Here is a 22,051-nt window from a genome sequence, read left to right on the forward strand (position 1 = left end):
CAGTCTACATGCATCGACACATTCCATCTTCAGTTTCTAGGCCAAAAATGTTTTAGGCCCCGATACAGCAAAACCCTTAAGCATGAGTAATCCTATGCACTTTAAAGGGACTGCTGGTCATGCACAGGACCAAGCAGATGCACAAATGCTTTGCCTGACTAGGCCCTTATGCAGTTACTGACCTCTTGGTGGAAAAAAGCCTGGGAGAATGAGAACACAGGGAGCAGAAGCCAGTGCTGGGAAATGGGAGCAGAGGTAGCAGCGAGGCCTTATCCCACAAGGAAGTCCAACAGCCCAATCTTTAACTAAATATTAGATTTCCTGAAGTCTGAACAGTAAGTTACTGTAAGAGGCTCTCCACCCTCATCTGCCAAGAGCTCCTTAAAAATCATGGGCTCTCTTTCCTGCTAGAAGTATGTTTTCCTTGTGCTAACTGTGCACATTAGCTATCCCACCATGCAGTCCTAGTGGATGCAAGGTGTGACGTTATTGATATAAACTGGGACCATATAGGACATGGTTTGCAACCAAGGTCCTGTAGTGGCACCAAATCCTATGTAAAGGGGGTCATATAAGGTGTCTAAGACCAAGTTATGGGTTACTGGTTATGATTATGCTGTCTGTATCATTATGTAGTTGAAGTTTAAGTATTGGCTGCATACTGCCTGTATTTCAAATTGGTGCTGCAGTTCTGGGAAACACTCCAGACAAGTTGGTGTTAGCTCTGCTTAGCCTGCTTGATGGCCCATTAAGGACCATCAGCTACACAATTCACCCATTGAGAGGAAGCAGATACACCTTGTGACTCAGCAAAGTATGCAGGGACTTGCCCATGTGACTCCAAACTCCATTTTGCTGTAATTTTCCACAGTAAGAACAAAGAAGTGTTCTTACACCTGGAAGTGCCTATATAAGGCTGTAAAAGCAACAAAGAATCCTGTGGCACCTTATAGACTAACAGACGTTTTGGAGCATGAGCTTTCGTGGGTGAATACCCACTTCGTCAGATGCATGTCACCCACGAAAGCTCATGCTCCAAAACGTCTGTTAGTCTATAAGGTGCCACAGGATTCTTTGTTGCTTTTACAGATCCAGACTAACACGGCTACCCCTTTGATACTATATAAGGCTGATGCCTCATCTCCATCTGGTCTTCAATCCTGCTTCCTACCTCTGGAGGGACTTTGCTACAAACTAAAGCTCTATACAAGGGACTGATGACCCATCCCAGCAGGGGATGTTCTCCAGAGACTTGATTTGAACCTGCAATTTACTCCATCACTGCCACAAGCCTGAACTAAGAACTTTGCCATTACTGTATGTAATTGATTCAATTTAACCGATTCTAGCTCTCATCTCTATCTTTTTCCCTTTATGAATAAACCTTTAGCTTTTAGATTCTAAAGGATTGGCAACAGCGTGATTTGTGGGTAAGATCTGAGGTGTATATTGACCTGGGTCTGGGGCTTGGTCCTTTGGGATCGAGAGAACCTCTCTTTTACTCAGATGTTGGTTTTCATAACCATTCATCCCCAGGACGGGTGGCACTGGTGACGATACTGGGAGACTGCAGTGTCTAAGGAAATTGCTTGTGTGACTTGTGGTTAGACAGTGGGGTGAAACCGAAGTCATTTTTGTCTGGCTGGTTCGGTTTGCCTTAGAGGTGGAAAAACCCCAGCCTAGGGTTGTAACGGCCCTGTTTAAGCAATTGGTCCTGAATTGGCACTCTCAGTTGGGTCCCACCAGAACCGCATCACACAAGTGTCACGGAGTCACCGGGCGATGCTCTGGAACTGCTCCCCACCAAGCCAGTCAGGACTTTGGGGAGCCTCCTCTCCCTTGGAGCAGACTTGTTCAGGGCAAGAAGCTCACACAGCTTCACCTCCTGGGTCTCTCCTTGGAGCATTCAGCATCCTCTGCCCCTCCATGCGCTTCCCACAGCGAGTCCACCCCAGCGGGGTCCTGGGGAAGCCACCGGGTTCTGCACCCCCACTTTGCAGTCAGACGTGACTCTCAGCCAGCCAGTAAAACTGAGGTTTATTCGATGACAGGAACAGGGTCTAAAACAGAGCTTGTAGATATAGCGAACCGGACCCCTCGGCCGGGTCCATTCTGGGGGTCAGTGAGCCAGACCCCCATGTCTGCCCTCAGCCAGCTCCAGACTAACAACCCCTCCCAGCCCCTCCTCTCTCCTCAGTCCCTTTCCCGGGCCAGGAGGTCACCTGATCCCTTTGTCTCCAACACCTTCAGCTGGCACCTTTGCAGAGGAGGGGCCCAGGCCATCAGTTGCTAAGAGACAGAGTGTTAGGCATTTAGGTGCACTGGCCCTTTGCTCTGCCAGATACTTAAGAACTGCCATGGGGACACTGAGGCCCCAATACAGTATTCAGAGAAAACATTAAGAACTTTCCCAGTTCGTCACAACAAGGCACTGTAGTTTTACCACTAGGTAAACCTAGGCAAGCTCCACCTGAAGCAGTGGGTGGTGCAATGCGGTGTTGACCTGACCAAGTCACCTCATGGAAAGAGCTACAGTGTGTCGTGTCCACTAGGATTCTACAGCAGGGTCGCTAACCTGCATTATCTTGTTAAAAACCCCCACAACCTCCACCCCCAAGCTTTTTGGCAGCAAAGACACTGCCTAAGAGGCTCTAATACTCATCGCACTGTGTAAGATAGATTAAAGATACGGAAAGCACACTGCTTTGGCCAAGACTGCAAGAGGACACAGGGCAGCCATTTCATAGATCCTCCAACCAAGAGAAAAGCAGTGAAACCACAGCAAGCCCAGCACCAGTTTCCAGTCCGAGGTAGCAACCAAGAGTTGTCACTATATGACTGGCTAGTGATCAAGTTCTAGGTGTTCACATCACCGTGAGTGGCAACCTTGTGGAAAGGACCAGGGATTGAAAGGACTATGGCAGGCAATTCCCCATAGGACTAGTCCCTCTAGGTCATGGCTGAGACTCACTGGTGGGGGAAGACTGTCAAGCTGGGGACAGAACCTCATCTCTAGGGGTCAATCTGGTACCTCATTGGTGTGAAATTTTTAGTTTTTCCAATTTACCTGGCAAAACTCCATTGTGCGGTAAATGGAAGAACAAACCAAGTGCAAGAATATGTAGCAGCTGGTAATTTGTCTCCTCGTATGTACAAGAACAGCAACCACACCTTCAGCTCTTTAAGGTTAGTTTATTGCAGTGTGAACTATGACAGACATATGGAATTTATAAACATACACAATATCTTGGTTTTACAAGGTCACAGCTCAATACAGTACAATAAAATCTGTTTATACAAAATACTCTATTGGCTTTAAAATGTTATTCTAGAGTATGAAAACACCCTGACCTGTTCCTTTTGTAGGTTTAGAATAGACTGCAATTAAAAAAAAACAAAAACAAACAAACAAACTCACTAAATCAGCAGCCAAGGAAACAGGGCAGAGGACATCACAGTTCATTATGTAATACTGTCTGGGGCTCCAAGTGACAAAACTAAGGCCACCTGCTGTATGTTGTACAAAATGTAAAAAGTCTCAAAAAAATTAGTTTCAACTTTATACCTTCTAGCCCTAGATCTGTATGAACTACCCTCACTACTGTTTGTCTGGCATCTTATGTTGTGCAAACTCAGTTCTTCAGCAAAGTTATAGTTTAAAAAGTTTCTGGAATATGAAAATTGACCAGGTAAAATACCTAGGAGGACAATGGAGAGAGGAAGCTTTAATAGAACTATGGAAGATTTCCCAGGATAGTTTATGGAACCAGATGAGGTTTTGTTTCATCAAAACCCCCTATCCTTCAGCTGATTTAACATTCAGGGTTTTTGTTAAGAAATTCAGATACTTAGGCTTTTTCTTAAAACAAATTATATATTTTTAAAAGCCAAGACAACATGAACAGCTTCTAAGGCCTTGTCTACACTACAGGGAAAAGTTGATCTAAGCTATGCTATTCATGTCATTCAAATTGCGTAACTCAAGTCAACATAGCTTAGATCTATTTATCGCTGGGTCCAGACTAGGCTATGTCAATGGGAGACACTCTCCCATCAACTCCCCCTACTCTTCTCGATCCAGTGGAGTACAGGAGTTGATGGGAGAGCGATCTGCAGTTGATTTAGATGATCTTCACTACACCTGCTAAAATCAACCACGTGCTCATCGATCCCCTAGTAAGTGTAGACAAGCCCTAAAAATCTCCTCTAAAACCAAGTAAGGCAGTGGCATCACTGCATGCAGAGTCGCTGACCATCTGGGGCTACAATCTACCCACATACAAAAACCTTTCTGCAGCTGAGTAAACCTCTTAAAAAAAAAAAGTATAAGATGTGTGAACACGCTCAGCCCTCACTGGAGCTACAGCAGTCAGTATCTGGAATGGAACAATCCCTTTAGTGTTTTTACTTTCCAATGAGCTTTGTGGGTCTAAGTTTTAAACTAAGTTTGCATCAGGCTGTGTTGTATTCTCCAGACATACAGAGAACTACAAGTCTTTGTTTTTGTTCTACTTTGACTTAATCTCACAAGAAATGCAGCTCAGATGATCCCCAACATGCTTCTCTGTGAAATTAAGAAGTTTTGTCTCACACTGGTAAGAGTTTAAAGTTAACTTGTCATTTTAAAGAGATTTGAGCAAGAAATGCAGTTCACTTACTGTACCAACCACACGACGAACAAAAACACTTCTTCAGTCCTTCCCTTTGAAGGCGGAAGTTCTATTTTTGTTGCTTATTCTCTTACCACAGCCTTCCAGTGCGCATGGATTAGGTGAACTGCATTACATCACCACCTCTTAGAGGCCAACCTGAAGAATCTGTAACTTCAAATATCCCACATGCTTCTCCCCCTAAAAACCTACCAAATACACACCAACTGGTACATCTCTAGAATGTGGCTGTGAAACATTATACTAAAATATTTGACTAGGAAATAAGAAAAAATATCAACATTTGGTGGGTGAATTATACAAAAGTTTATTAGAAAAAACCCCAAAACCTCAGTCTTACAGGATATCTGTTTAACATCCACTAAAACACAAGCACCAGGAGCCTACGGGTCACGGGCCATCTGCTTAACCCTCTTCACGCAAGCTGTGGTATTTACCAGTGCTAAAAAAAATAAATATGTACAAACAGAAGACATCTTCCCCTTCCCCCTTAAGAATCTTTGATCTGAGTAGTTAGAAATTGCTTTAAATTCTCACTTAAACAGGAGCAAGTAGAGTTTTTTTAAGGGGCAGTTATGCAGCTTTAGCTATTTTATCTCATGGGCGTATAAGATTATGACTGTATCTGGCCCCATTTAGTGTGCAAAATATTAGGCCTCAGAGTACAGGACAATATGCCACATACTCAAGACCAGATCCATACCGGTAAGGGAGTCAGCCATGCTCTGAACACAGGAGAGGCTCTGAGAATATGTAACAGAACTGACACCTCCTTGCTAAAAGCCAACTCTACTCCCACTGAAGCATTTGGAAGTTCTGCTGTTGACTTCAGAAGGAGTGGGATCCATCCTAGAAGGCCAGCAAGCCTTTTGCAACGTCTTGTTTGGAACAGAGCTCCGTGAAGAGTAGAATGATTGATTTTACTGAGGGGGTGCACAGTCTGAAGGAAGACTCAGGACAGAAACGCCACCTCTTAGGAAGCTCAGGGTCAGCGCTAGGGGAAGAGGAAGGGACACAGTAGTACTGGCCCACACTGGTAGAGATGTGGATTTCCTAAATGAAGCAGCAGCGGAAGACTTCCAATTCCAAAGCTACTCTCAGTGATAGGATTGGAAAGACGGATGCACAGACTCGATACATCCCAGCATTGATTCTTTTAGTTATAACTAAAGCAGGTTCCATTTGGTTTCATAGTGTTACTTTAAAGAGAGGCATCACAAAGAGAGTTTGGAAATTTCTTTGCCTAGGAAAAGTGGGATGATCTGAACCTGAAACCTTCCTGCATCAGCAAGTATCATTTATGAAAATGGGATGATCACAATAAAATGAGGCTCCACCCCAAAAGAAGTGGAGCGAAGATAGTTATTAATTTCAGTCATCAACTCGAACCCAAGTGTTCCATCAAAATTTAACTAAAGGGGGATGTTTAAAAAACTACAGTAGATAAAAATGTTTTCAAGAGGTGCTAGAAAAGCTTACAAATAGAGCCAGGTGGTGTTTGGCATCCAAAGGATTTTGGATTTTGTCTTGTTTTATTTTAAGACCACCCCTCCCACTAACCCACCCCCAAAATATCCCAACTTCCACTAAGAGTCTGGCAGTTAAGAAGTATGTGAAGCAGTATTCATTTTAGACTCAGCATTGAAGCCAGTTGAGCCTCAAAATATCCAGTATCCTTTTTTATGGCTTTAAAAAACAGACACCCTAAGTAGATCACAAAACTAACTGAAACATGGTTTACAGAGTCGCATTAAGGCTCTTCCAGAGTAGTCTAGAGGTGGAAACTTTAAGGCACCTATTAGTACATTCACGTTACTGTTAAAAAAAGCAAGAATATAAAAGAGTTTCCCACCCAAGTAAGAGGGTATGGTACATGTAGCTGTTACCGCTGTTGAATGCAGATGGAAAAACAAACAGAGAGCTTTGTTTAAAAATGAACACCTGGTTTATACACTTCTGATGACGGCTTACTACCAGCACAGCATTTTCCCCAGACACTGTTTTAGAGGAACAGCACTTCCTCCAACCCTCCAGGATTAAACTCAGTTCCTCACATGCGACTCTCCTCCTCTTTTATGCCATCTTCTGTGTTTTTCTGCGACATGTTGGCCACATCATTGTTTGCCTCTTTTTGTTTCTCGGCCTCATCGATATTTGTTTCCTCCTCTCTCCCTTCGTTTCTCAGCTTGTCCTCTGCCTTTTGTTCTTTCTCCAGCAGCCGGTAGTTGATGCCCATTCCCACAAACAGGTAGATCCCAGAGACGATCAAGATGATTCCACATGACCAGTATGTGTATTTGTAGTCACCATACATGTCATTGAGTTTACCTGATGGATCAGAGAGGACAACAAAATTATGTGGCTGACCATCTCCCATTATACAGCGGGAATCACTCTAAGCTAGCATGCATAAGGTCTCCCCAGATGTCTAACTCATAATGTGTGTGCATGTACATGCATCCAGCCACAAGAATAATCTCTGCTTAAAAACGTGGGTTTTTTAAAGCCTTATCTAAATGTTAATAAAATGCAGTGCTGGCAAAATGGCAATGCACATGGCACTAGACTCTAATCAATGTCAGCTTACATTTTAAAAGCAAACCCACAAGGTCTTAAGAGGCTGTTCACGTAAGAGCCCCCTTTTTGGTTAGTAGCAGTCTTTTTTTTTGGTATGGTTTCGGTAGACCAGAAAATCCAGCTATTTTCCAAAACTGCCTAGGAATCCCCCAGAATTTCCTAGAAAACCTGCTTTTTGGGTGACATTTTTCAACCAGGGTATCCAAGCTGTCACTCTAGTCCCATCTCCCCAAGGTTAAAAACCAAAGTTTGCTTTGCTCTAAGGGAGAAACTTCCCATGGACCCTGAAATGTCATGTAGAAAGAGTGTTGACACTCTCCTTGCGGGAAGACCCTCTCTGCACTGGGATATAATCCCTATACACTCTAGTATGTCTATAACCACTGGCCATTCCTGTTGGGAAGAGCCCTCCCATGTGTATTCTGGCTTCCCTCATGCCTTTCCTCACTTCTGTGCCTTCAATTCTCAGCCTTCCCAGCAAGTGTCCTTTGGGAAGGAGCAGCAGTTTTTCCCTCTCCCCTTGGTATTCTCACAGTACACAGGCACCCCAGGAGATACATAAACATACTCTACCTAGGAGAGGTGGTCCTAGGAGCACAGGACAACATTCCACAATTGTCACCAGCCCGACTGCACTGGAGAACCTCTGAGCGCCAACCAAATCCATCAATGTTTCAAACAAGACAGAGCTGAGCCAGCCAAAGGCAAATCCAAAGAACCCAGCGTAGACGCAAAACCCAGCATAGGTGGTGGAAAAGGGTGCCAGGAGGTGGCACACTCCATTATACACCACAGAGACAGCAAAGAAATATTGGACCCTCGGTCTGACCCACTTGGTGTTTGCCACCAGTCCCATGGAAGGCCTAGCCACCATGTCTACAAAGGCCAGAATGGAAAGCAGAAAGGCAGCCCGCTCATTACCAAAATGTTTACTCTTGGCATAATTGCTGAGGAAGACTAAGGGAGTGAACAGTCCAAAGAACATAATCACATTGCCAGACAGATACAGCAAGAAACCTCTGTGTGTAAACAGGGACAAATCCAAGAACTTGTTAATCGTCTGGTAAACTGTGAGCTTCTGCTTCTTCGTCTTTCCAGCAATAAGGTCCACAATGGCATCGCCAGCTCCTTCATCCGCTTTCATAGCTGGCTTCCCTGCTTCCTGCAATACTTCTTTTGTGACCTCTTTCTTCAGCTGATCTGGCTTGGGGCCTATAGGTCGCATCAGAGATCCAGCTACACAGCAGTTCAGCAAAAGGCCACCAAGAATTAAAAAACTCCCCCTCCAGCCAAATATACCGTAGAAAAACTGGTTCAGGGGGGCCAGTGTAGACAAGAATACAGGGCTACCTGCCATAGCTAATCCATTGGCCAATGGACGTTTCTTATAGAAGTACTTGCCAATCATGGTCAAGGCTGGGTTCAAATTAAATGCAAGCCCAAGACCTGGAAAATAAGAGAATTCATGTGAGTTTAAAAATGAGAGATCTCTACACATCTGTAGATTCTGGGATTAATGGACTGGATACTGGGCTGAGTTCTTCTCACATTATACTAAATTTAACTTGCACCGACCTCAGAAGTTATGTAGGGCGTAACTAACGGCAGGATTTAGCCAGTTATTGCAGATTCTCAGTGGTCTAGGAAGAAGGTGCCAATTTTGCTAGTGAGCAAACTACTGGGGCTTTTTTTGTTTTTTAGAGCCAGAATTGAAGAAGTTCCAGGATACAAGAGATAATGAAGTTTACGAGTGTGAAATAAGTCTGATTTGAGATAGGATGGGGATGTCTAAGTACCAGAACATTATCTCCTTTGATACAAACATCCTTCGCGGAGAAGGATCTCTGATTCAGAGCGTGAATAGATATATAGCAATTTATATACTGACTTAGGACAAGGCTAAGCTGAATTTTTATGATTCTAACCCTAACCATGAAGAGACCACTCACCTCCCACAACCCCAACACAGAAGTAAAGCTCTTCCACAGTGTTACAAAAAGAGGCTGCGATCAAGCCACACCCGGACAGACAGCCCCCAGCAATCATTACTGGCCGACTGCCATACTTGTTCACCAGGACGCTGCTGATGGGACCTAGAAGAGATCAAAGGAGAGTTACCCAAAGGGGAGACATCTTTGGCTGGTATGCATACATTACAAAGCAGATGGACACTAACAGGACTGCACAGAGGTTTAGCTTCAGGAGTCATTGAAAGCTGGGCCTGGATGATTAAGATGAGCATTAGCCCTTGCTCTTATGTCAAGAGGAGGGAGGGGCAGTATAGATGCACAGGAGAGCGAGGTGGATGACATAAGGCCACGTTGGGTTAAGTGCTCGGACATCTCCCTCCAGAGCACGATGTTCCAGGCGGTTATGAATCCAGACTGAAACAGTTCACAGTGGAACATTGCACTGGCTCCCCTGCAAGAGCCTGTCTACTCTGCTCTTTGCAGAGTTTGAGGAAGTTTGTAAGTCCATAGGGTTGCAGAGAGCCTCACAAATATGAACTGATGCAGTTCTGCCTCCCCATGTTTATAGAGACACAAGGGGGCAGATTAAGCCCTGGTGTAACTCCAGGGAATTCAGTGGTGTTATACTGCAAATTAATTTGTTCCAATAGCTCTGAGACACAAAATCTGGCCCCACCTGTCCCTTCCAAGGCAGTCTGGCCTAGTGGATAAGGCACTACACTGGGACTGTGAACGCCTGAGATCTATTCCTGCCTCTGGCCAGCTGGGTGACCTTGGATGAGTCACTTCCCCTTCCTGGGCCTCTGGCTCCCCATCTATAAAACAGGGATGGTACCATGCTGACTCCTTGGGAAAGCACTGAGCAGTCATGATGCAAAGCTATATAGGAGCTAGTTACTTTTATTATTCTCTGAACCCTAATGCAAACTCTAGCTGTTCTGGGAGTGGCTCAAACAATCCACCACATGTCTCCCAACACATGAACACCCCTGAATATGCTGTGTGCAACAAGCTGGTCATTTCCCCCTGCCCTCAGGAGGGGGTCATGGTATACAGAACAGATGTTTTCAAAAGCCTGCATGTTGGACAAGATTCTCTAGTAAGAACTTTTAGATGGGGTTGGTTCCAAAATATCAAGTGAACATGGGGGAGAAGGGGAGGTTTGAAGGGATTTTGTAAAATGCTTTAGTGAGTCAGAACAGAAAGAAGAACAGTGCTCAAATGAGGCTGGAGTTTAAACTGAGTCAAAGTTGGTTCTGGGTTTGTTTGTTGTTTTAAAGTTTCACTTTGCTTCAGCTACAGAAGCTTGACGGAAACCTGAATGTTTGAGTCAAGCTATCCCACCACTGTGAAACCATGATCTGTTTTAGTTAGATCCTGCTCCTTATTTTCCACTGGAGTTCTATACATAAAAAGCCACAGTCACATGGAAATCTTGTCTGCATGTATGTTACCAATCTAGAGAAAGGAAAAAGAAGGATGGTCCCTAAACTAAGTGGGTTTTTTCCAAGTTTTCAAGAGTCATCAGTTGCTCTTTAAAGCTTTCAACCAACTGACATCTGAATCAGTCTGTGATGCTAGGTGTGACAGCCTCCACCAGAGCAGCACAGCTTCTGAAACATCAGCATGATTCATTTCCTGCACTAGCATGTCTCACTAGCTCAGAGTACTGTCTTCCTCTACAGCACTGTGGCATGTGCTCCTTTATATCCCAGGAGAAACCTTTTAAACTTGTACACACTCAACTTCTCGGACTTGGAGGGTAGGAAAAGAAAAAAAATCTCCCCCTTTATACCCAAAGAAAACAGTAACATGAACTTTCATTATAGCTACTCATGAAAAGAAGCAAGGGGCAGGGGGAGTGGGGATGGAGAGCAGTTGTAAAGAAACTTTCCCACAGCTACTTGGAAACAAGAGAGCTTGTGTTTATTTGTGCTGCATGTGATGCTGTCCACTCTTCAGGGATATTTCTGTCCTGAAGATCAGACTGCAGTTTTCCAAACTGGGATATGTGGGTCGGTCCTGTTTGCAGCCATCCAAATGTGATCGATCATTTACATTATGGTGACACCTAGAGGAGTCAGCCAGATCAGGGCCCTACTATGCCAGGAACTGTGAAATACATGGTAAGCAAGCATCCTTGCCCCCAAAGGGCTTACAGATCAAGAGTAACGTGGAGGAAACACAGGAGCAAGAGGGAGAGCACAGACAGTGTAACAAAAGTAACAGGATGTTTAGCACAGGCTAGCTGTGTGTTGAATGCACAGCCAGGGAGTAGCCATAGCTCCAAAGCCCCTCCAGCAGAAACATTTCCATGCAAGGGAGGAATTTTTGTTCATTTGTTATTTTAATTACTCTGCCAATGTTTGAGAAGTCAGATTGCTGTGTGCACCCACAGTTTAAAATGCTTCATTACAAGAAATCCTAATCCAAAGTAAACAGTGATCAGATACAGTAGTGCATGCTCTACAGACACTAAAATGTATTTAAATAAGCTGAATGAGCACCCACTGAACATTAACAGAGCTGGTTTCACCATTAACAGACAGCAAGGTCAACATGTTATTCCCAGCTACTCAGATGTGGCTTGTCCTTCACCTCTAGTTGAGCAGAATCTAGAAAATGTTTGAAGAGGATCCAGTGGTGGTGTCAGCAACCTGGCTTCCTAAGTGGAGCCAAGGCACTCCGAAATCCCAGCAGGATTCCAACTGGCCTACATCCTCCATCACATGCAGTGCCCATGTAGATACTTCCCAGCATGCACAGAGCGCTGAACAGTCTCTGTAAGTAACCTCTGCAATTGGAGTTGAACAACTGAGCCAAGGCCCAGTGCGAATCCATAAAGGACTGACTACTCCTTTTCACATCTGCGGCACGGCATCCAGAGGCTGTGACACTCCCTCCTTCCCCCACCCAATGTGCAGGACACACCAGGAGCTTAGCAAAGTTTGAAAGATTTGCACATTGAACGTGAAACCACTCCCTGATGTCCCTGGAGCAGATCCTGAGGACAGCACTGCAAACTACCCTACCCTCTAATTACATACCAGGGAACACTAGGACTGAAGGCCTGCTGATATATTGTCAGGGAGCAGTATGTTAAGCTTGGCTTCATGAGGTCAGCTCTTACTGTCGCAAAAAGCAATGCTCATGTCAAGTTAGGCCCAAAATTTAGGCTTCATAAACCCAAAACTGCTCAGGGCAAGAGCCAGATCCAAAGTGCTCTGTGCTGGATGCGACACTCGGCCATGCTTAAGTATTCTCAAGTACCCTTCCCCATTCCAATGGGAAGGGGATTTTGGGGTTTGATTAAACAAAAGCTCAAAGATTGTGGCAGTGCTGTAGCACACACCTTTAAAACTGGACAGAAACTTAATTAACAAAATATCGACTAGTCTATTTTTATTATCAGTGTTGAGAAAAGAGCAAAAAGTGAAATTAAAATGTGTTTTCCTTTTACTAGTAACTGAGACAAGGACATTTCAAATGATTAACTTGTGTCCCTTTAACTCACTTGGACCAAAATCAAAGCAACGAATACAAAACCAGTATCTGACCCCAAGTGCCCTCCACAGCATAGGCCCACTTATCCTCTGACCATGGACTTCAGCTGAGTCACAACGGTGTCAAACTAGCAAGAGTTCAGAATTAGGCCTTGCTTTGCTGCTGCCCATTCATCTTATTCTGGGGAAAGACTAATTCCCTGTGTCCCTTGGTCAATCTGGCAGCTTTCACCAGAATAAAGCATCCTTTAGACATTACGAAGAAAATTGAGTTCCTTCAAGAATGTGCTTTTCAGGATCCAAAGGAGTCTAGGAGGAACAGACCACGCATTGTAGCTGCTCAACAAAGGCTCAGCCAAGCAGAGTTTAGTATTCTTGCTGGTTCTCTGCAGATTTGTGAAAAAGCATGCAGAGCAGTAGTACAGTCTGTCTGGGGTGGGGGAGGAGATGCCCTTGCAAATGTCACTCACACACACCCCGGAACTTCCTCCAAAGAGGTATTAAGAAGTAGACGTTGTATGCAAAGCACCCCTACTTCCTGTAATGAGAGAGTTAGTCAGACTCCTAAAGTTACAAGAAAAGAGAGTTATTTGGGGAAAGGGGGTGGGACTGATGTCACATCTGGTGACTAACGCTTAACACTAAGGCACATACAGTTTATTATTTACTTAGCTCTCTCTTTACAAGCTCTTGGTCCATACTGTAAGAGCTGTGGAAAGCCTGAAAGCAGTAATGCAGTGGCTGTGTGTACTTGTACCACCCCTAAGTCAAACACCAAAGCTATTACAGAGGAGGATTCCTGCTCTGGAAAGTTATAGACAGTTTCAAATTCGGGCCATAGTGCAAAACAGCACTTGGGTCACGTACACATTAACAAACCAGTTTGCAGGACCAGGCATTGGTGAGCTCTTGGGATTTTAAGACCTTTGCAGCCATCATTGTGAAGGAGCAACACTAAGGCCTGGCAATTGAGGGAGAGAGACAAATCACTTTAGAAAAAAAAAATTAAGCAGAATTTCGTTCCAAGAGCAGGTGACTGGTTCCACCTTGCCATGTCTTTTAGCCATTACTGATCCTTCTGCATATTGGCTCCCAAGAGCGGTCGAGAGAACACATTCTCAGGACCACCAGAGAGACAGGGAATGGCCTAGATCAGGTCTCATTAAGTCAGTTACAATTTACAAGCTTGTTATAACATGGAGGCAGGGAAATGTGCCGGTTGCCTCACTAGCTGAGCTAGGACAAAGCAGGGACTGTTCCCCCAAGGAAAAGCCTCATGCCCAGCTCCTGCGGTCAGCTGCTTTTGATGCACAAATGCAAATATGAGTCAGGCAGTTTGCCAGTTTGGGATAGCGGCAGCACAACAATCACCAATATTCAGAGCTGCCTCTGGGGTGGACACTATGGCTGTCACAGTGGGAGCTTCTTTTAGCCAGAGTTTACCTTGCACATTCACAGGCTGCTACAGAATACTGAGCAAGCGAAGACGGGTGTAAGAACCCACCTCCCCCATGTGATCGGAAGTTACCTATTTAAGGAAAGCAATGTAAGATTGGAGGTGGTTTGGAGTCTTGCCCCCATCTGTCCAAACCCCCAAGATGTGGAGAGGGGGTCTTCACCAGCATTTAAAAAAAGATAACTGTTTGCCTTGTCCAATTGTTTCCTATACTTTTGATCCCTGCTGCCATCTTTCTGCTGTTAACAGGGGAGTTTGAGACAATCCTTTTCAGAAGGTTGCAAAATGCCCTTGCTAAAGTTAGCCCAGGTCAGATTTCTCAGCACTGGAAGTGAGAAACAGACCAAAAAGAGAAAAAAGTTACAGGAAGAGCAGTTGCTGTGTTCGTGTTCGGGCCAGATCCTCAGCTGGTACAAAGTCCAAAAGGGAACACTGATCCTCTAGTCTGACCTCCTGTGGAGCACAGGCCATAGAACGTCCCCAAATTTTTGTTTTGACTAGAGCCCCTCCCTTGGAATCTTGATTTAAAAGTTGTCAATAGACTACAACCCTTGGTAAATTGTTCCAGTGGTTACAACCCTTATTATTAAATATCTGAATTTGACGAGCTTTGGCTTCTGGCCATTGGATCTTGTTATACTATTGTCTGCTACACTGAAGAGACCATTATCAAATCTCTGTTCCTCACGTAGGTATTTACAGACCGAGCAAGTCCATCCTTTACCCTCTTTGTAAAGTTAAATCAATTGAGCTCCTAGAGTCTATTACCGTAAGGCAGGTTTTCCAGTCTTTTAATCATTCTCATGCCCCTTCTCTGAACCCTGCTCAGTTAACAAATATCCTTCTTGTACAGTGAACATCAGAACTGGACAGACTATTCCTGTAGGGGGTCACACCAGTGCCAAATAAAGAGGTAAAAGAACCTCTTTAGTTGTACTCAAGATTCCCATTTATACATCCCAGGATCACATTAGCTCTGTCGTCCACAGTGGCACCCTGGGAGCTGATGTTCCACTATTATCCACCCTGACCCCCAAAATCCTCATCTGCATTCTTTGTTCCTACATCTATCACTTTACCTTTGGCCGCACCAGTGTGTACTTCTATTGATTTGCTGTGTTTAGAATCAGCTCTGCAAGCTGCAATTTCTTCCATCTATGACAACTTTCTGTAGGGACTCCTGTATTCACTGTGGCATCATACGCTGGTCTTCTGGTAGATGTTAGAAGCGGACAAAATGTCACAGCTACATTCTAATGAGGGCAAGTGCAGAATGACGCAAGTCCTAATTCCTTGGAAAGATTTTACTTACAGCTTTGCAGAGGAGCAGGACAGATTAACCTCATTTTCATGTTTTGGGCATTAAATAAAGTGTATGCCAAACTTCTCCAAACAAACCCATTTAGAAAATTTCACCCAAATGGGAAACAAAATCAATTCCTATTAGTGTTTTGAAGAAAGGCAATACAATAAGAGAGTCCATTAAATCAGACACAGAACTAACAATCGCCTCCCTGTTGTCTCTAGTCTGCTTGCTTACCTCCTGCGTACATAACAGCCAGCATGATGGAGGAGATCCAGGAGACTTTGCTGCTCGATGCATTGAAGATGACTTCGATCTCTTTGAAAAACACAGTAATTGATTTGGGAAATGCATAGGAGAAGCCAATGGAGATGAAGGCTCCAATGACCACAGCCCATCCCCATCCTCCTTCTGGTGGAGTGTATCCCTGAGGGCCTCCAATTGCTGGCGGCATCTTGAGTGAAGTTGGTGGCAATTAAGCTGGGTTTCAAAGATCTGCAGAGAACACAGATGTCAGCACTTAGTAAAGAATACAACAGCATTTTACTCTAGAGTCCTCAGGAGGAAGGAGGTCCCTGGAGCTGTCCAACTGTCACTCTTCTTGGCTTCCTCCAACACACAGAAGAATTCCCCATCAATGACGGATCAGAACTGGATGCAACACTCATGTGAAACCCAGAAGTTGTTTAAGGGAGTTAGAATGGGGACAAGGAGGTTACCTGAAGGATTCAACAAGAATCAAGACCACCACCCATTTAAAATAATAAAAAGGCAAATATTTTCAAGGATGACTAAAGATTCCAGGTGCTTTGCTTTTTAGATTCTCAACCTGACACCTTGAACAGAGCAGATTTTTAGAGGAAGGGTGCCCAGCACATTCAGAAACTCAGGCTCCTGAAAGGTGTCTCAAGACAGTCACTCAAAAGACGCTTTTGAAGGGCTTTGCCATAAGATATTTATAAGCAGTGAATTAAAAGCATAAATAACTCTTTGAAAGCTGAAAATGGAAGGCAGCTTCCTTGCCAGCTACAGATCAACCCTACAATAAACCTGTGTGACTGGGCAGCAGTGCTGAGTTATTGGGAGCATTGAAAGTCTTGCTTCTGGAAAGCGTAGGGGTTGCACATGCAGTTATTGTAGAGCCAGGGCATTTGGCAAGGAACAGTGCTGCAAAAACACAATCATGCACTGTCATTTATTTTTTAAAAGACGATATTATGTGGATTTTTGCAAATTTATTCTATTTTGGGCCTCCAGTCTGGCTAGTATCCATTTCCTCTTCTAAGCTTTAACATTCACATAGCCATTATAAGTTCACTATCTGTCACAGTGGGGGGAAAAGACAAAAAAGACAAGATATATTACTGCAGAAGCAGGGCAGCACAGGAAATGCAGACTAGCCTTGGGAGGCGCCAATCTTACCACAGCGAAGGACAATGTTAGAGTACTGGTCAGGGCAAATTAGAAAGTGACTGTAGTGTGAAATAATTTGGGAAGTTGGTTTTGTTTTCTATAGGAAGTTAAGTGCACACTGTTGACTAATATATGCTGGCTAGAACACATATTATGCTGATAGTACTACCTGCAATATCCATTCTAAGCATTTGAAGAATCAGTATAGCAGTTATATAGCTCACATTGCCATGTACTTTTGTTATAATCGTGAACACTTATGTTAAGTATCCTATAACACTTTGCATTAGCTAAAGTAAGTCTTGACTTGAGTAGATCTGATACTGACAGTTTTCTTGACAGATGTTTTCATAGTAACAGGAAAGGAGTTACCCATGCAAATCTAAGAGGTGCCTTCATGCCCCTTAGTACCAGGACATGTGTTCAAAACAAAAATAAAGGAGCATCATGAGCTGAAATGCATGGGTGTAGAACAAAAGACAAAGGGGTACACCACACTACTAGTACCAAACAAGATAGATCGTTGATTAATTCAATCCAATCTCAAATGACGTATGCAGTTCCTTTTACTGGTAAACAAGGATGGCTTTAGAGAAGTAACTTTGGAGAGCACACTTTCTGTGTAAGGTGAAAACCCATCATGGCACAGGACATGCTCTTTGGAAACTGGTATCATATAGAACCTTCTTCCTGTACCACATTAATAAACTCGACTGACATTGGTTATTTGTGTATATTTCATAACAATATAACACCACAAAATACAGTTAAGCAACTGACTCAACAATTTATCAACAACCCCTAGAGCCTTTCCTAAGGAGATTGCTTTAGAAGTTAGTGCTGGACTCTCCTCTTATATCCAAAGAGAGTCGGATTTTAATACTATCAAAAGGGGAGGGATGATGGGTGGGAAGAGATAGGAAATATATCATCAGATTATTGAAATGTGCCCCTCAGAGAGGAAACAAACATCTCTCCTTGTGCTAGGTAACATGTCAATGTTTCTATTCTGCTTGTGCGCAAAGCAACCTCTGAAGGTCACTAAATGCAGCTAAACTTAGCAATGACAGATAACAATGGAACATTTCAGTAGGTGACTACATGCTCTCCACAAAATTCATAGGGTTTGAATTCTTGTCTGCTTCGATGCAGCTCATGTTGCAGGTTCACTATCAGGCCATCCCATTACATATAATTCAGGGTGCTTTAAAGTCTAATTTCACAGGCTAAAACAACCAAGGATTTCCTGCAAGATTTTCCAGTTAGTCTTTGGCAGTTTCAAGTCATTTGGTTCATCCTTCCCAATCTCTCTTCTCTGGCTCACTTCTTAAATACAATTCTGCTACTTCATCACCCTCTCTACTGGACAGGAGGGAGTGAACGCCCGAAGGTGGAAAGTGGTGCTTTCGGTGCTCAGGATTTTAATCACAAATCTCATGCTATTCATTGGTTTTGGTAAAGCCTCAGCTCCTAGAATCATGTAGTTACAAGAGTACATCAACTTTCATTTTTAAAGTAGTACGTTTCTAGCCATCCTGGTTGCAGAGAAAAGCTCAAATGCATGAAACAAATTTATGCCAAAGGCTCAGAAACCAGCAGACAAATACAGAGGGTAGAATGTTTTTTGTTTTTTTTTTAAATAGTCTCATGATATTTTGGGGCCAGTGCCATGGTTTGGCCATACTGAGTAAAATTACACCCATACCAACCTTAATTGTTATCTCAAACGGAACTGACTTGTGACTTCATTGTGGAGCCATAACAACCCTACAATGTATAGTTGTAAGATAGTTTCCATTATGAGCCCCAGAAAGTCAAAGGAAATTAGCATTTAGACACATTTTTGTGTCCCTAGACTGAAGATCCCTATAGTTTTTCCCTTGGTCTTTTGTCATGGCAGGTATTGCTAAAGGAGGAAGAGCTGCTCACAAATAACAGATTGCAGGGAGGATGTCATGCGGAAGGTAGAGCTCCATGTTGCAGGATGGACATCGCCATTTCATATGATGATGGCCTTGTTTTGACTGAATGCCTCTCACCACAAGCAGCAGCTGAAACAAAGATCACGCACAATTTGAGAGAGAGCGGAACATTTGTATTGACAGCAACAATGTAGGGAGAGGATGGAAGAACTTGAAAGCCGCAGATGTGCTGAGGGTAAATGCTGTTTGTTTATACATTTGCCAGTGCCTTTTTTTTGGGTACATGCTATAAAGCTATTGATATGCTGAGCTCCAGTTATACTGACAGTTCAGAATAGCACCCAATACCTTCAGACCCAGGATACAGAGCAAGACAATTAGAGCACCCCAGACAGGAACTACAAACTAACCAGCCTACCCCTTCAAATAACAGCTTTGCTACATTCACATGCACATGAGACCTGCTAGGGATTTACAGTGTAATCTTGCGAGCACTTATCTCCCCACTCCACAGGAAGACAGACTCTTGAAAGTCACCATGGAGGAAATTCAGAGGCATGCACATCTTTGAGCAGGAAATAGAAGCATCCTTAAAAAAAAAAAATCTGATAATTGTCAGTTGGCCTATGTGTGTCAGCAGTCACTGCACCTGTGCTATTGCAAACCCAAAACACAGAACAACTATATCAGTGATAACAGAACGCTCTGCAAAGAAGGCATCTCTCAGGCCTGGGAAGCTCTTCCAGGACCCCATAAGCATGCCCTGATAGGACAGCATATAGAGATTAATCCTACTCTAGCAAACTGCACCTTGTATTAACTTTGTGAGGAGAGGGTTCCAAGCATTCTGCCACTGCAGAATTTGGCACAGAATCCACCCCTTGCAGTTGTGCTCCACAATCTATATGTTAAATGAAAAGATGGAAAGACTTTCTAGTCTGTGGTTACAGAGATATTTTTCAAGGCTGACTGGATATAAACAGACATAGCATTGTCTTCCTGAACCTGTGGGCAGCCTGAAACAACAGCTCCACAAGGGGTAAACGGCCCTATTTGTAGCAATGCATTCATTCAATGGTAACTGAAGATTAATTCACATATGACTATGGGCTTCTCTCCACTTATGGGTGGATTGAGGCTGTGGTGATGGGGGTTGATTTAGCAGGTCTAGTGAAGACTCACTAAATCGAATGCAGATCGCTCTCCTGTCAACTCCAGTATTCCACAAGAATGAGAAGAATAAGGAGAGTCGATGGGAAAGCGTCTCCCATCAACATAGCATAATATGGACCCTGTAGCAAGTAGATCTAAGCGACATCAACTTGAGTTGCGCTACCAACGTAACCCAAATTGTGTAGCTTAGACTGACTTCCCCCTGCAGTCTGGGCCTGCGCTCAGTTAGTATGAGCATCCAGCTAGCGTGCTTATTCCACTGTCCTATACTGCCTTGATACCCACCAGAGTGCCAAAAGTCTCAACTTCCTTTCCCCCAGTGTCCAAAACCTCCAGCAGCTCCTACAACATCGATATGATGCATATTAAGAACTGAAAGTGCAGGGACAATGCAACAGACTAAATTTCACCTAAAGATAGAAGAGACCACTATACAGAACATATTGTTCATTTTCATACCTGATTAAAAACGCCTTTTATTTAATCTAAATGAAGCCGATGCAGAATTTGCAGCCTGAAGCATCAAACCCAGTTGCAGAATTTAGTCCCATCCACCTGCAGATTACAAGGGACTTTGGATCTACTCACCCCAGCTGAGAGGTGCCTTGGGGACACTAGCCAGGACTCCTGAAGATCAAGAAAACTTCTGCTTATCACGCCAAGAACCATGAATGGTGATCTCATGGGAAGCGTAATCTGGATCAAAACTAGAGGTAAGGTTTTCAGAAGTCACCTAATACTAGTTCATTTTCAGGCATTTATGCCTTGAACCAGCATACAGCAGCAGCAAGAGGAAACAAAGCATTGGAGATTGTTTTAATTAAACCTTTAAGACTTGTTTAGTCAGTTTGACACGGCCACCACTTGTTTCTTTTTTTGCTAGAAACATATTTAGACAGCTTTTTGGCCAACACCACATGACCGTCACGAGCAGAACCAAGTCACGTTGTAGTTCTGACAAAAGAATCATTTACAAGGTATTCTCCCTAAATAAACCCCATTAGTTGAACTATGCTTCCGAGCCCAAAAGGAGTGTTTCTCATCGTATGTCAGGTGACTGCAGCTTCCACTGAGCTCACTCAATAGAGAGGGAAAGTCACATAAATTGGGGCTTTAATGCAGATTGAAGCATACAGGCATTCAGGAAAGAGCTCAGGATTTACAGATTTGTGGCCCGCTTCTCCAGCAAAATGAGATGCTACACACTGGCTAGCAACAGACACAAGTGCTACTCAGACTGAACGCTCATGTGGCTGACAAGACGTGCTTACAACCAAAGCTGAGACTAAAGAGGGTTAGAGAAGGCCCTGTGCAGGGTAAACCACAAATGTCCCAATCACATAAAAATCACAACATTTTGGGCCATTTTCACTCTCAATACCAAAAGCAGATAGTCCATAGGATTGTTAGCTTTTTCTGTACAATTTAACTTTCAATAGCATCTAAACGAACATATGGTTTGGGTTTTTTTCCACTTTCCAGCAGAGATTGCATGCACTAGTTTCTAACCATCTCTTATTTTTAGAGTCATACTGAGCATTCATAAGGTTCACTGAACTCCCCTTTCAGCTGCTGTTATACCAAGACTCCGACTAGTCCAGTGCAACATTTGAGGATGAGGCTACTGAGAGATTAATCTTTCACCCACTCTGGAAAATTACTAAGCTGACTGATCTTACTCAGACTTGGATTCATTTCTTTGCCCTTCCCCAGAAACCCTCTCCCCTTCACAGCACAGACTAAGGTTGCAACATTTGATGAGCAACAGATCTTCTCAGTAGGCTATTTCTCCCCCACTTTCCCCAGTTTAAATCTAAGCAAAAAGAGAATTACAAATTGCAATTCACTGCTAACACTGGATTGAAGTAGGAGTTCCACTAGATCTGAAATCACCAAGCAAAATTCGTAGAGAATAGGGCCAGACAAGACCATTAGGGCTGATTTACATTACCAATTCTGCATGCTACAGCCTTTCCCCTCAAGCATTAACTGAGAAGACCAGTTTTAAAGGTTTCTCTCAACCATGTTTTAGGTTTTATCTTTCCTATTTTCTTTTCTACCCTC

General features: G+C 43.6%; 1 protein-coding gene across 4 annotated transcripts in view; it reads right to left on the reverse strand.

Annotated features, from left to right (window-relative positions):
• Positions 1-3,172: 3,172 nt before the first annotated feature.
• SLC16A1 (solute carrier family 16 member 1) overlaps positions 3,173-22,051 on the reverse strand; it is a 35,189-nt gene continuing 16,310 nt past the window's right edge. For 2 of the 4 annotated variants that reach the window (XM_030561744.1, XM_030561745.1), the window contains 4 exons: positions 15,717-15,974; positions 9,197-9,340; positions 7,821-8,693; positions 3,173-6,998 (listed from right to left, as the gene is read on the reverse strand). In XM_030561744.1, the coding sequence (XP_030417604.1) occupies positions 6,721-6,998; positions 7,821-8,693; positions 9,197-9,340; positions 15,717-15,933 (1,512 nt within the window). In that variant the 5' untranslated portion in view covers positions 15,934-15,974 and the 3' untranslated portion in view covers positions 3,173-6,720. Of the gene's footprint in view, positions 6,999-7,820; positions 8,694-9,196; positions 9,341-15,716; positions 15,975-18,821; positions 18,944-20,575; positions 20,601-22,051 lie in introns of those variants that run through there. The other 2 variants (XM_030561748.1, XM_030561746.1) reach the window with 2 other exon arrangements.

Source organism: Gopherus evgoodei, chromosome 4 (assembly GCF_007399415.2).
Source record: "Gopherus evgoodei ecotype Sinaloan lineage chromosome 4, rGopEvg1_v1.p, whole genome shotgun sequence".
Classification (NCBI taxonomy): domain Eukaryota; kingdom Metazoa; phylum Chordata; order Testudines; family Testudinidae; genus Gopherus; species Gopherus evgoodei.